Here is a 16,195-nt window from a genome sequence, read left to right as displayed (position 1 = left end):
ATTTCTCATGCTATTGGAAACCAAGGTGTTAACGTTAAATAAATGGATGAAAGTGGTCATCAATATTTTCTGCACACTAGAATAAGTTGTGATGAGTTTAGTATGCAATCAAATTATTTATTATTGCAAATAACCACATGCAATAAGTTTAATCTATTTATTTCAGTTAATATAAAATATAAAGTGGTGAAGAGGCTAAATAATGTTTACAACATACAAATTATCATTCTGTTCACAATCGCATGAGAAAGTTATAAATAATATCACTTTTTCATACACTAAATAGCCAGCTCACAGGGATCATACGAAACAGTTTATACAGGTGAGAAACTGATGAAGGACAGATGGCAGTTTCAAGAATAGTGACCAATGGAATCTACCAATGCCACATCGAGTTCCTGGGAGGTCATAACCTTTCAACCTATAAATGAAGACCTTAATTCTGTAACTGTGCATCTGTGTGATGTCACTGCTTTTTACAACTGTGCAGTGTATAAATTGTTGAACCCTGGCTTTGGACCCCAGAGCGTTCTGATAGAAGCTTCTGTTAGTGCTAGCAGGCACGTGCTTATGCATACCAAAATGTGCCTTGTTATTCTTTGCTAATAAATCTTTTGCACTTTGGAACCACAGCAGTCATATCAGACAAAAGGAAGCTATTACTTCTGCTTATTCCTTTTGGATTTTCCTCACAACTTAATGAGGGAAGATGTATCCCAGCTGGAACCTCCATGGAAGTGCTAGATCATCAATTCCTTCTGTTCCTGGAACCAAGTGTGGAGACAAGTATCCGGGTACTGTGGCATTGTGGTTTGTTGCCATTTAAACGCCACTTCCCTGGGTGGATTTCTGTACCGCTGACACAGTCGGTTAGTACGTTCGGTTTGCCTGCTACAGCGCTCTTACATTCTTTTCTGCCAAAAGTATAATTCTTGTTATATTCTTGAGTATATTCTTAGATGTTTTCCCTGTGATTGATACTGGAAAAGTTGGATTGCTTTCCAGGCGGCTCTTGTTGCCAAGGGATTTATGTGCAATTTCTTCTCTTTCTGTGACAGTTTGCACTATTGTTTCTTACAGATGGGCTCCCCATCCGGTCCCAATGGAGTCTGCTGTGAGTATGAACCACTGTGGCTCATGCCATTACAAACAAAATGATACCAAACTCAATGCAATTTAGATTTTGGAAACATTAATTAGCTTCTTCGCCACTTTATATTTTTATATTAAAAGTTAGAAAATATGTGAAACATATTTAAATGTTATGACAATTATGCTGCGTATTCTTTGTATCGCAACGGATTTAAGTGTACAGAAATTATTAATTACCACCTTCGTCCAATTATTAAACTTCAACACTGAGGAATTCAACACATTCCCAGTCGCTGCAGTCCTTTCCTATTGTCATTTGATGGATCTGTACTTGCCTTGCCAGATGTAGAATTTTGAAACATCTTTCTTGTGACCACGACATTCTGTTCTCTACAGTGTCTATTTGGACTCCCAGAAATTTCATCTGTTGTGTAGGTATCAGATGACTCTTTTTCTTGTTAACTATCCATGTTGTTGTAAAAAAAACCTTAGTACTTGGGCTGTTCTGAGACTATTTTTTCTGACTCTCCCACAACACAATATAGTAGAAATATAGCAAAATGACACTCCAATATCGGGAACCGGAGGAATTTTCTGTGCAGTATTGTTACAGGGACTTCAAAGTAAGAATTCTGAAGTTCTATGGATGTCATAAAGTCCTTAAAATAGAGTTCACAGATTGATTCCATCCTAAAATGTCTGACATGTACATGCAAGTTGTAGTCTTCTCAAATCTGGAACCGTGCGAAAGGCTCCCTAAGCTTTTTTGACCAGCAACAGTCTGGAATAAAATCCCTTGCTTATTCTGGGGAAGCCTAGGAAATTGCATTGATCTTCAATAGACATTCATCATCATCACCATTTATTTATATACACCACTAATTCCACAGCACTGTACAGAGAACTCGCTCATATCAGTCCCTGCCCTGCGAGGAGCTTACAGTCTAAATTCCCAATCATACACACACACACAGAGACTAGGGTCAATTTGTTAGCAGTCAATTAACCTACCAGTATGTTTTTGGAGTGTGGAAGGAAACCAGAGCAGCCAGAGGAAACCCACGCAAACATGGGGAGAACATACAAACTCCACACAGATAAGGCCATGGTCAAGAATTGAACTCAAGATCCCAGTGCTCCGAGGCAGATGTGCTAACCAGTTAGCCACCGTGCTGCCAAACATTGCAAGCTTTTGGATAACACTTTCAGCTCAATTTTGCTTGATGGAATTTATGACTTGACAAAGAAGTTTCCTTAGGGGTAATGACTGAATTCTATTCTGTATCCCCATCTTATAATGTCCAATACCCACTGATCTGAGATGGATTGGATCGAAACTACGAAAAACTGTGAAATGCTGCCCCTTTAGATGTCATTGAGGCTCCTGACCATAGTCGTCGTTGTGACCACCGATTTGTTCTCCCATCTTTAGGTCCAAATTGTTGAAAGGACTGTCTAGGTGCAGTATAGAAATTTTGTCTGGAATATCGCCTTCCCGGCTTATAGCCCCTGAAACTGTTGAGGAGAAAATGAGTCCTGCTATTTAATTTTCCACCAGACAACCTATGTATCATAGGATCTAATTTTTCACGAAACTGAAAAGTCCTTCAAATGGCAGGTTGGTCAGAGTATTGTTAAACTGGGTGTCCACTGTAACCCCAGGGCCCTCCTTGCAACTGCTGCTGATGACATACTGTAGCTCTTGCAGAAAAAAACCAAAATAGTATCCAAAAGATGCTTTGCAGAGAAAATCTATCTTTTTGCATAATTTTGACACTTATTAAACTTTGTCTGTTTACTTTTCCTTGGATGTCTGTATTGAGGTTTTCTCCCCATAATGTTAATCATCTGGCTTCTGATTCCATACCTCATCCTGATTTTAATGTGACTCCAGATACAGTGTGAATCTTTTTCAAAAAGCTTTTTGCCTTTCTGTCCATAGGATCCCTTAAAGGATCCTCAATTTTTTTAAAAGGAACGATTGCTCTGGTAGACAAATTAGCTACTACTGCATCAGCTCTTGGGATTAAGCTTTACTTTTGAGCTTCCTCATCCCTGAATGGATACATCCTTTCCAATCTCTTAAGAAATAGACTGATTTTTCTCCATCTTGGTCTATTCTTTATAGAGTATCTCTCATACATCTGGTTATTTTAGCTCTTTGTGAAGCATGCAAATTTTCCTTATAGTTACAAAAGATTCCTTTATCCATGCAATATATTCTTCACATTGTTCAGGAGGCTGTATTCTGCCCTGATTTTGGGAAGTTCACAAACCCTGTGTCTTGAGTTTTTTATTTTCTCCAGGCTCTATAGGCATACTGTTTAGATTAGTTAGTAATAGTGTATTCATTTTTAAATACCTAGTATGCATATTTTGAAGACATCTAATTTAGGGGCTTACCTGGAGCGATTTGGGATTGGGCTCATGCTCCATTTTGTTGCTTGACACAAGGCTAATTAAGATTTTAGTAGCCACACGCATGCAAAGATTTAGACAGGGGACCCCCTGTATGTTAGGAACCCCTCCAGCCGGCACAACACAACCCGGAGTCTACTCTGCCAATCAGGTGTTCACTGGAGCACCTGATGGTGGGGACAGGCTGGGCTGCAGACTGACAGAGGGTCGTGAAGTGTGTACCGGCTGGGGAGAACCCAGGCAAGCGGAGTGTGGTCCACGCAGAGGTCAAGGGCCGGCAGCAAGTCCAGATAACAGGCTGGGGTCAAGGGTCACAGACAAACAGGAGAAACGGTAAACAGGCCAACGGTCAGGGTCACGGAATACACAAGCAAAGTCCAAATCCAAGCCAAAGGTCATACACGGGAGATCAGTAGAAGTTCAATAGACAGGAACAGGAACAAAGCAGGTCAGCAGAATGGGTAGCAGAAGCTATAACCGGCAGTGAGGCTGCAGACCTCACTGCCTTAAATACCAGTACCAGCCAATCAGAGCCTGGCACTAGATCACATGGACAGGGGTTCTGATACTAATTAATTACTCAATTAGCCAACAGGCTTGCTTATTCTCGCGCACGCGCCCGGCTGTCCCAAGCCACCCGGACGCGGCGCTACTGCTGTTGGCGTCCGACCGTTGCACGGTCGGGTAGATCCCGGAAATGACGTCCCGGTCGTCATAGCGACGGCCGGGACTCCTGCAGGAAGGAGGTGAGAGTCGCGGCGGTGGACTGCTAACACTATATAGCAGTTCAGAGTCCCTTTCTGGGGTCCAGTGATGGCACAGTACACACATCTGCGCGGACCTGGTCCAGCACTGCCAAGGCATAATGTTTTAAAAAAAATACTTTATTTTGCATCAATGCTTGTTCTATATTAGCAGCATGTAAGTACCCCAGGCTGCCAACCTGCTTTCAGCTTACCGCACATGTACACTGTTGTTGGAAGAGAAACCAACTAACATTTAAAACACAAAATTAACATCCTTGCTGACCTGTCTAGCTAAAGACAGAAACGAGACATGAAGGAAGAGGAGGAGCTGGCTTATATATAGGGCATTTTTGTTTGACCTGGCTAGCTAAACAAAATGGAAGCTAACCCTTAGTAAAAGCTGCCATGGAGGATTGAAGAAGAAAAAGTTGTAAATTCTAGATTCAGTTATTACCCTTCCCTTTGTATAACAGACATATAAATTATTACATACATTAGTATGAATGATTAATCAGTTTAAAGTGCAATTAGTAGCCAAATATAAAATGGCTTGGTTTGAACATGGAATGACAACTGTCTGATCAACCAGTCTCTGTATAATGTACTTTATTTTTTCATTTCTTTTATATTACTTATCTAATTTATGATTAAGCGTTTAACAATATGTATATAATACTTTTGTGAATATTTGTATTAGTTATAAATAGTTTTACTGCCGATCAGAGCAAATGGTTTATTCTGAATATAAGCATGTTTACAAGCACCTGCTGCCTTTGCTAATGAAGCTTGGCTTGGAACTTTCAAAAGACTCTTACCATTTCCTAATTAAAGAGATATTGACAAAGTTCATCTGAAATGAATAGGGTTTTAAAGAACTTCTGCTATAATCAAATCCCCCACTGAAAATGTATCTCAGTATATAGGATTGGACACTGGTCACTTATACCACTTTTCCTGAAGTGAGTTGTTCTCTCTAGGAATGCATAGAATTGGTATCGCAGATTAGTGTCTTGTATCAAAAGTAAATTATTGTGGATGAAATCCTCCATATGGCTCCTGTTAGCATTTGTTATATGTGAATGCAATACCAACTTGTTCATTTTAGTTTTAAGAAGGCAATACACTATGTTTCATTATTTATTTTAAAATAAAGATCATATATTTTTATCAGTTATTCTGTGGTGGATTGTAAGTCTCAGGACCATACACCCAGATGGCCTGCTTACATGAACCATAAGTGTTGGTGAGTCCAGAGCTCTGGATCTTTCAAAAAGACTGCAAAGTGTTAACTCCAGGAGAATACCATGCTGTATTCATCTCCACTGGTTGTGCCCCTTTGTTGAGATTTATTGTGTGTGCATGTTGTTATCAGCAGACCTTGCAGAGCCACGATCAGCAGAAGGTCCAGGAGAAAGCCAGTAGCAGGGACACAGGCCCCCAGAACTTATCATCATCTGGGGCACTAAGGAAAACTGCCACCTCCCTAGCTCTGAATTTTAACCAAATTAACCTAAACCATTCATAAACTTCGCCCCTTTTAGCAGTCGCCCCTCTGGCACAGCCCTAGCTACAGACCTCCACCACACAAGCGTGCCAACTGGGTAGCCAGAAGTTATAGCTCCCTCTCTGCACCCTACAATAGAAAACCAGAATGAGGATAAAGAGCATGCCCAGAGGGAGACTTGAGGAAACTGAAGGAAACGGCAGGGCTTGCTAGGGATAACAACTCATGCTGGGCTGTCAAAGATCAGAGACAATTTAGGACTGCATTTATATTCTTTTTCCTCACACCCTATCACTGCGTGTAACAGTGTGTACCCACCACATTGGGGTGACACTTGAGCAAACCACTACATGGTCAACAGTAAGAATAAGCAAAGCCGGGTCCCGTCAGACAAGGAGGATATCCCAGTAATTGGGGAAACAGAATGTCGCAAATACTGGTCTATTTAAGGCAATGTGTACATTATAGTTTTTACAGTGTGACTTCTTTACTGCTATTAAAGGCACTATAGCGTTATTTGTGAACATTTTTAAATAAATGACACACTTTTTATTCAGCTATTTTCCAGGGTGTGAAAAAATGTAACATATACATTTGAGAATGCTATCAGTAGGTCTTTCAGATTTCTTTTTCAGTTTAGTGGTCCTTTTATGTCCTTACTGTAAGTCTTATGATGAGCCCCCTCGTTTACTACTGTGACAAAGTTCGCTAAAGTACAACTATTTTGCTAAATTACCAGATTCAGGATCAAAAACAACCAAAGTTGTATATAGATCAGTGATGGACAGCCTGGTACACTTCAATGGTCGCATGTTAAGCCCGCTAACCTTCAAAAGGGATGCTCTGTACTCTTACTCTCAGGAAGTTGGTAAAATAATGCATTTAATCAGGGAACTGGATCCCACATGCACTCCAAAACACCTTTCAGATTACCCCGCACTTCACTCCACAAAAATTACCCTCTGACCCCTCACAATGCTCACTCACCACAAAATGCTCCTCATACATTTCACTTGACCTAAAACATCCCTCGACCTTCCCACTCACTTATTCAATAAGAGCTGGAGTCTCAGGTGAAGCACAGTGGGGGATGAGGTAGATAAGCTGAGGTTCACAAGCACCCCTCAGCCACCTGTTGTCCATCCCTGAGATAAATGATACAATTTAATGGACAATTAATCCCATAGCAGGTACACACAGACCTCTTCAGGCAAGGCTTATGTAAGCAAAAGTTGTGTGTTCTGCTTCTACCAAGTTGTATGATTTGGAGAAAATGCATATATTGCACCGGCTAACACGGCACCCCCCACTCTATCGGCACATAAGCACTAGAAAAGCTATAGATCTGTGCAAAGGACACACGGTTTCTGTTAATACTTTATTAGTGTTATCAGTATTTCAGCTTGTCAGTTGGACAAAACATAATGAAAATGGAATAAAAATGTTCCTTTCGACTCAATAAAAATGGCTATTTTGCTCTCTGCTCAAAAGAAGAAAAACAAACAAAAGAAAGAGTGGAAATAGCATTCATAAAACAAGTAGGTGTATAGCTACATTTTACTGTACAATGATATGCACAATTCATATTCCAACAGTTCATAACATATGTTCTATACATATTTGCAAGGAACAGTAAAACCACTTTGCAAGAGAACTTTGTGAAGAATAGGACTTATAAAACAAGTCCTTAAAGTGCACCCATCACCTACATACACATTGTGTGGGCTAAACCAATATTCAATTTCCTATTGACATCGCTGTGAAGTGAACAGGCTGAATATTGGTTCAATCCACAAAGTGGCTGTCTACACTATCTGTAGGTGAAGGGTACACCTTAAACAGATAGAACAACAAAAGGAATGTATTTAACAACATAACCTAATCTCTATTTCCACCCTAAAATATGAATACATTTTGCAGTCATTTCATGCGTCAAAGCAGCAATTTTTCTTGAAGACAAAAAAGTTTTAGGACACCTTCCTGTGGAGACAGAGTACATCCTAAGGATTTAGAATTCAACAAATGACTGGTACAATATCATTCAATAGTACAAATTTATAAGCACTTTGCAGGCTCCCTTTACTTTGTGTATAAAGAAGTCATCATCGGTGTGTTAACTTGAACAGCTGCGGTTTCCAATAGGGATGAAATAAAGTTTTATAGATAATAAATAATATAGTTAGCCACCAGCAGCAAATATTGAAGGGATTTTTCCAAGCTTGATTTAGAGGTTTGACCGAATTTCCCAATATTTGGATCCCTTTTGGGCGCTGTGAGGCACTTTAGAACAGGGATCATAGAAGAGTGCTGGAGTGTTCAATAGTATGTTTTGCTTTCTTTATCGGTTAGCAAGATCCCGGATTATGAACTATTTAAATAGCTTTTATCATTCCTAGTTCTCAAAATCCATATTTCCTAAAATATTGAACAAAAAGCTGCAGGGCAAGTGAAACCAATATGAATGAAAATATTGCACAATTGAAAACAAAAACAAAAAAAAAAGACTGTAAATGACACACATTCTTATAGCATCATAAATGTTAAGTATTATCTAACACCGTCCACTAGGAAAGGAGTCAAACGAAAAGTAATCAAAGTATTGCAAGTTAATTTGTGTTAAAAAAAAACAAACACAAAAACAAAAAAACCCCTAAAACTATTAAGGCTAAAAACAAGTGCATTTGTTTTGGACAATGGCACAATAAATTTCCAGCAACTAATCGATGCACCCGTATGCTGAATGGTACTATGCAGACATACAAGTCCTGCCTTTATATACCATATTGTACAATCAATTTGCAGGATTGAATGCGGAAACGATGGAATAGTTGCAGATTTAGATTATGAATTACTTCACAGTCTGATACAGCAGATATTGAGCAGCTCTCTGCAGATTCGCAAAATAATCAAAAACCTAGTTAAAGATAAAAAAATATATGTTTACTTAAAATTCTTACAGAACTTCTTCCACGTCTATAACATTGAATGCCACTATTAATGTGCAATGGCTATTTCACATACACAAAAAAGTCAGAATGGTATATCTATGAATGGAGTCTGATAGATAATATGTCTATTAAAATCAGTGGATGGAGTGAACTGAAATGAAATACCCAAAATATTCCAAAGTCTAGATACCCACCATAACAGCCTTATAGGCAGCCAAGTTAGGCAGACAGAAACTCCTAACGTATACCAAAAGTGCTGCTGGGGTAAGAGACAGCTACATATTATGCATAAAATGCTTTAGTTAATGCAAAAGGAACAAAAGAGGTCCTAAGAAAAAAATTTGAAAAATCTAAGATGCATTGGGAAGGAAAAATATTACTTAAAAATATGCATCACACTTTCTGCTGGTGAGAACTAAAATATGTGTTTCTAAAGTTTTTATGCAAACTAGAAGTGTTTTAGTTGATGGGTATTTCTGTGGCACCATCTAATGCAGGCCTGTCCAACCTGCGGCCCTCCAGGTGTTGTGAAACTACAAGTCCCAGCATGCCCTTCCAGCTATCAACTGTTTGTGTACCGGCAAAGCATGCTGGGACTTGTAGTTTCACAAACATCTGGAGGGCCGCAGGTTGGACAGGTCTGATCTAATGGGTCTCATTTTTGTGGTTTGTGAATATCTTTTATATAGTGATCAAAAAGGTCCTTACAGGCCTCAAAGCTCAATGTGCTACTTATAGGCAGCACATTGTTATGACAGCCCAGTACTAAAACAGTTAATAGCCATCTATAATGTAATTATGATTAGCAGTAGCTTCAATGAATACAAGCTCTGCAACACATATGAATTGTCCCAATTTTAAGTGCCAATGATTCTATCAGTGTCAGATCATATAAGCACACACTGTCTGATTAACAATCATTTTCCTTTTGGTGTAAATAGAGAAGACAGGAATTTCCAATCCGATAAACAATGATCATCTATAAATCTTTCAACTACCTTTAAAAGTGAAAAGTGTTACTTTTCGTCTCATTTTCCAACATAGAAGAATACATTTTAAAAATAATAAGGTAAGTGCAAATCTGACTGGCATTGCCATTGTGCTCACACAGCTACCATATACCACTTCTCCTCTATTATGCTGATCTGTTGGGAAAGTGTATACGTCAATATTCTGGATTACTACACATGCAGGTGATGTACTCTGGGTACAAATCCTCATGTTGTAAACTCATTAAACGTTAAAAAAAAAAATAAAAAAAAAAAATGACCTGTGTGTAGGACTTTGATACTGTGCAATGATTTCAAAACAGACAAATGACTTCAGTAGATGGTCACTTAAAGAGTCAAACTGGCATTATAGGGTCAGACAGACATTCTCAACATCAGATTGTGAATAAAAAAACTAAAAAAAATGATATCTCAAAAAAACAAAAAAAAAACAACCCCAACACAAAATGAAAATACCTGATTAATGAGCTTAATGAGTCTATGCAATAAAATAATCACACTACACGGATCATTTCTGAGTTCTGCAATAACGAACAGGCAAAGGCCTGGTGAACCAATGAGTTCCCAGATATTTTTTCCTTTATTAACCACTGGAATTTCACCCCTATTTGCCATCTGCTACACGGGAATATTTATCCCAATCTATCCGGCCTTTATTCACATCGCAATCATATTATTGCACAATCTTCCAGCATCAACAATCTTTCTTGATTCTCCAGCATAGCAAAGTATTTGTGCTTGAACTTTAAGTAGAAAAATACAATCTGTCACTTCAACTCTTGGAACCATTTGCTCTCATCATTCTCTTCTCCAATGGAATCCAGAAGGTATCCACTCTGGTTCTGCGGTTTTTGTTTTTGTTTTAGGTGTTGAGGATGCACCAAGTTAAGACATATACGATCCCAATCAATTAATGGTTGTACAATAGGTAGAATGAATAGGGCCACACAGCCTATGAATGCATTGTTTTTCTATATGACACAATGTGACGGGTGCAGAAACACCAGCAAGTGTTTTCTAGCCCCAGAAGGGACGCCCAAACCGGTGTTCAGCAATTCCTGGAGAAAAACACTGCAGCGTCTGTAGGGCAACAACTAGACGGGTTGGAGTGTCACCTTTTCTGTAAGGCAGGTGCTTGAGAAGGTTGCGGTCTCTGTTTATATTTCCGCATTCGTTCCGACTTGGAATGCAGTTTATTAAAAAGCTCGTGGAACTTACATTGTGAAAATAATGTTTCCAGAAAGCCCTCTAAAAAAACATACACCAGTCTCCTGTTCAGCTGGGACTGCTGAAACATTTCAAAGACTCGAAGGATGCCCTTCCGAGTGGTTTCTGCCCCAATGATGTGCTTCAGTTCATCTATGGAAACAAAGGGGAATATTATTATTTAGAAGACAGAGTAAAGCCAAATTAACTATTCAAAGCAACCTTGTACAGCAAATGTTTAAAAAGAAGGCAGTTAACACCAATATACTATTTTAAAGAATTCTGTTTCAGAGGCATGTGTTCCCCTGCCACAATTAGAAAAGAATGGAGACAATTGGTTTATTTCAGAGCTCAGTCTAAAAGACACAGGCTTCATCTGAATGGATAAAGGACAACTTTTATGCAATTATTTTGAACAATTGATCCTTCTAATGCCGCAGGTAAATGGGGAAACGGTGTTACATTACCTGGCATAACTTCCAGCAGCTTTGTTTTTGCTGCCACTCTTGTTCGCATTCGCATACTGCGGTCTCTGCGGGGAGCGGTCTCTGCCAATATCCCATTTGGCCAAAATGAATCTCTGCAATCAATTTGTTTACATATTTATTAATGTATGTACCATATGCAGTGCAGGCTCTACCAACATTTGTGGTACACTTAAAACCAATGTGACAGCCAAAAAGAAATGGCTTTCAAACTGCAAAATATTGTTCAACATTTACAAACAACTAAAAATGTCTTTATTTAAACAAAAGGTTATTTACATTGGAGATTTCAAAATAGCTGATACAAGGCAGCTGACACTGCAATTGGGACAGGACATATGCAAACAACTTCATGATACCCCTACATCTGAAAAGAAATTGTTCCGATCCAGTTAGCTTTGTACAACATGTTATGTTATATTATATTATTTATTTACAGGCAAAGTTTAAAATCCAGATGACAGCAGTTAAGTATAGTAAGTAACAATCAGTTACTGATAAGCGAGGTTATGACCTTGTGTCATACTTAGGAGATAGACAGCACACTCCAAGGCATTGCTGCTTCTCATTTGATAAAACTGTCACTTTTAATTTAATAAATTAGGTCATTATGTCATTAGGGTTTGCATTTATTTTTATACATTAAGGCTGGGACTGGTTTAGACTTTATTTTACTTACACAAAACGGTGGTTTTAAAATGACAGGCACCTAGGTTTGGGAGTGTGCTGCTTGGCTCCTCAGTATATCATAGGACAATACAGTAAATACAAAGGTAATATAATAGCCTGAATGTGCATAGGAAATATCTATTTAAATGTTGTATGCGGTATCTAGCAGGGATGGGAACCTGACATACTTCAAGGGCTGCGTGTGGCCCCCAATCTACAAAATGACCACACACTGACCTCCATTTAAAGAATTGAAAAAGAAAAAGTCCCAAAACGATCACTGCACCCCCACATAACTCATCCCCAAATTCTCACACATACCCCTCACTTGTTCCAAAATTCCACCACATGCTCTGACCCCCCACTTGCCATAAAATACCCTCCACATACCCTCAAGTTCCCCCCACATGCCACTCAGACCTCCTCACATGGCTCAGATCTACAGACATGCCCCCACTAACTGACTAATTTCCAATGTAAATCTACTCATCTGTACAGCCCAAGCCCGGAGAGGAAAAAGGGAGAGTACTCTCTTCCGACTGTACTGAGCAGAGTAGGTCTTGTGTGGCAGAAGCAGAACGTTTCCATTCAATCTTATTCTCCGCTTTACGAGAAAGCAGATAATAAATCAGAGTGGGGCACAGAGTTGTGGCCGCAGGTGGTATCTCTCCCTGCCGCCTGTTGCCCACCATTGGTAAATGAATGCCTGGATTATACACTGTGCCTGTAGCGTATATATAAAAGATTGGTTTATTTTTACCATCTTCAGTTTTCTCACTTTGTCAATTATCAGAATTAACAGCCACCATCTGCATGCCCATGTGCAGTCAGCCACCATCTGCATGCCCATGTGCAGTCAGCCACCATCTGCATGCCCATGTGCAGTCAGCCACCATCTGCATGCCCATGTGCAGTCAGCCACCATCTGCATGCCCATGTGCAGCCAGCCACCATCTGCATGCCCATGTGCAGTCAGCCACCATATGCATGCCCATGTGCAGTCAGCCACCATATGCATGCCCATGTGCAGTCAGCCACCATATGCATGCCCATGTGCAGTCAGCCACCATATGCATGCCCATGTGCAGCCAGCCACCATCTGCATGCCCATGTGCAGTCAAGTTTCCAGTTGGTGGGATTAGGCAAACATCTAGCCAATTAGAGCATTTTAAAATTAATAACACCAAGGTAGTGACGAGTCATCTGCCAAACTGATATGCAAAAAGCGTGTTGTTAAAGGAACCTCTATATGAAATGAGCTTCATACATCCCATGATTTATAGTATGAGGCTCAATTTAAAAAGAAAGTTTTAAGATATTTTTAATTGGTAAGCCGTTCTGTTACATTTAGTTATACTATAGCACTTTCCAGATGATCCGAATGAGACCCTACGATTCAAAATGTCACCCTATGCGCTGCTCACGAGGTCATCATGGTCTACACATTGATCAGCAATATTTTATACATCAATTACAAGTATGGGATCTCTTCATTATAAACCCACCCAGACATGACCAAAGTTTTACAATGAGGAGTTCTGCTAAATAATGTAATACAGAGAAGTCTTCTATCAATGTATTTAAGATTTTAGGCATTATGGAACAACCTTTATCAGGAGACCCCAAGCATTCCGGAGAAGAGACCCAAAACCTATATATTTACATGCACTTATATTTTTGTTATAGAAGTAGCTTACCTGAAATGTTTTACATAGTCAGCTACTTGGTCAGGCGATGTCATGGACTCCACATGATCAACAATTTTTCTGTCACAAATACAAGAAAATGACACTTTAAATATAAAACCCAAAAACTATATCAACTTATAGGTGAACTCACTTTTAGTAGACCACATTCTGGTCTAGTGATCTGTGTACAATGCACTGCCATACAGTATACTTAACATTAAACTCCACCAAAGCATTTTCACCTATTAATTGTGTCTCCATATGTTGCTCTAATGAGCTGTTGAAGCAGGCTGGTAATTTGTCTTCTTAACCATTGATTTCTTTCCTTCAGGTCAAAGACTTCATCCATGAGCAGAAGCATCACTCGTAGGGGAATATTGTCATCAACCTAACAAAACAAGATTTATAGGACGTCTCTGTTGAGATGTTAAATAGTAAACTGTAAATGCTTCACTCAATCACCATGCTTTATACACATTTACCATGTGAGATAGAAATGCAAGTTTTTTTTTTTTTTTTTTTTAATACATTTAGAATGAAACATGACATCGCTCTTTGCCATGTGTATTAAAGGGGCTCTCCACCCAAATTTGATTTTTAATGTCATGTGTGTGGTGAAGCGGTAAACTGAAACACCCTTTTGTTGCTGGGGTCTGAGCTTGTTCCATTTAAATCGGAAGCCAGTGGAAGAAATAATCATGTAGGTGTTGATAATCTGACAGGGGATGTAGCAATATTCACCCTCTTGCCTGTGTGGATTTGTTATACACAGACCTGTAAACACTGTGTCACTGCAGGAACAGTAGCAGGACTGAAGGACATACATACATACATACATACATATGTCATAAGAGAACAAACACAACTCCTCTGCTAAAAGCAGAAGATCGTTCCTTCAGATAAAATCAAAATAACAAAAAAACAAAATAGGTAGAATTTTCTTATGTTGTTAACCACTTATGCAGATATCACTGTACAGCCCACATTACCATTGATCAAACTTTTCAGAAGATGTCAGATTTAAAGACAAGATGAGAAATTCTGAACAAAGCACCTGATCATTTTACAGCCATGACGAACAACGCAGAGTACTTTCATACAAAGGCATTTATCAAAGTGACGGTAAAGTGGGGATGTCCAGAAAGACAATATGGAATGCTTTGATGTGACATATAAAAATGCAGAGTGAAGGACAGGTGCAGATTTATGACGATGACCAATATCCATATAATCACCAATAATGTTTCAGCTAAAACATAAAAGAATTTCACTTCCATTCTGTGAACTATGAAGGGATTTTTTCCAAATACTGGGACAAATACCGCATATTTTGTAATCATCAAGAGCAGCTTCACCGCCGTTACAGGACATAAATTCTGTTTATTAACAGGTGTAAAAAATGCATTTATTACCCACCCAATTTAAAGTGACTGCTTTGGTAAATTCCATTACCAAACATGTCAAGAGAATGTGAACGTCTATATGCCCATATTTGTATATACAATGTATGCTGTTTGGTATATAGCAAGCAGTAATCAACATTACTACTCAATAACCAATTAAATATTGAGAAAACAGACTACAGTAAGTTAAATTACTTTAATTTATTATTATGAGTTGGTAGGCGAAGGCTCTTTGGAAATAATAAAATGTTGCTGTTTATCTTTCTACACTGTATTGCTGGCATCGTCTTTCAGCTTTCATTATACGCTTTTCCAGCTGCCTATAAACACCACCTTCAGCAGCACCATAATTATTTGCCCTAAAATTAAATATATTTTTGCAAGTTTTAGTGCTATATTTTTCTTCCATTAGGCATTTTCAACAATTTTGACATTTCTTTCTTGTAATAAAGTTTATCTGTAAATTATGAATCATGTTTCATTCAGGAGCCAAACCACCAGGTGCATTAACCTAGAGGGACTTCAAAAAGGTCATGAGCCTAATATTTTAAAACCATTAGGTTTCTAAAGACAAAATGTAGACGGTCTATGTGATGGGTAACATGCTGCATTTCAGGGGCCACATAGGCGGCTGGTCTTCAAAAGGGCAGCACATTACCCTGAATCTCACTTAAAAGCTAAAACAATGCATTTAGTCAAATAACTAGACTCCACCCTGTAATGACAGATCACCAGGCATCGGCATGCGAGACAAACAAGTGTTACAAGCTATAACAAACAAATCTAATAAGTTCATGTCATGGGGCCTGATTCATTATGGATCTTAATTTAAGAAACTTCTTATTTAAGTCTCCTGGACAAAACCATGTTACAATACAAGGGGTGAAAATTAGTTTTCTGTTTTGCACATAAGTTAAATACTGACTGTATTTTCATGTAGCACACAAATACTTGATAGCTTATTTGTACACTGAAATTTAATGTTGATATTTGTGTGCTACATGAAAAAACAGTCAGTATTTAACT

General features: G+C 38.8%; 1 protein-coding gene across 2 annotated transcripts in view; it reads right to left on the bottom strand.

Annotated features, from left to right (window-relative positions):
- Positions 1-7,124: 7,124 nt before the first annotated feature.
- The window catches only part of SNX13 (sorting nexin 13), an 89,626-nt gene continuing 80,555 nt past the window's right edge, over positions 7,125-16,195 (bottom strand). For both annotated transcript variants that reach the window (XM_075212213.1, XM_075212214.1), the window contains exons 23-26: positions 14,009-14,154; positions 13,776-13,844; positions 11,392-11,504; positions 7,125-11,077 (exon numbers count right to left, since the gene is read on the bottom strand). In XM_075212213.1, the coding sequence (XP_075068314.1) occupies positions 10,830-11,077; positions 11,392-11,504; positions 13,776-13,844; positions 14,009-14,154 (576 nt within the window). In that variant the 3' untranslated portion in view covers positions 7,125-10,829. The remainder of the gene's footprint in view (positions 11,078-11,391; positions 11,505-13,775; positions 13,845-14,008; positions 14,155-16,195) is intronic.

This window comes from Mixophyes fleayi, chromosome 5 (assembly GCF_038048845.1).
Source record: "Mixophyes fleayi isolate aMixFle1 chromosome 5, aMixFle1.hap1, whole genome shotgun sequence".
Taxonomy (NCBI): Eukaryota; Metazoa; Chordata; class Amphibia; order Anura; family Limnodynastidae; genus Mixophyes; species Mixophyes fleayi.
Note: the sequence above shows the minus strand (reverse complement) of the source record. Positions and strands in the feature narration are given on the sequence as shown.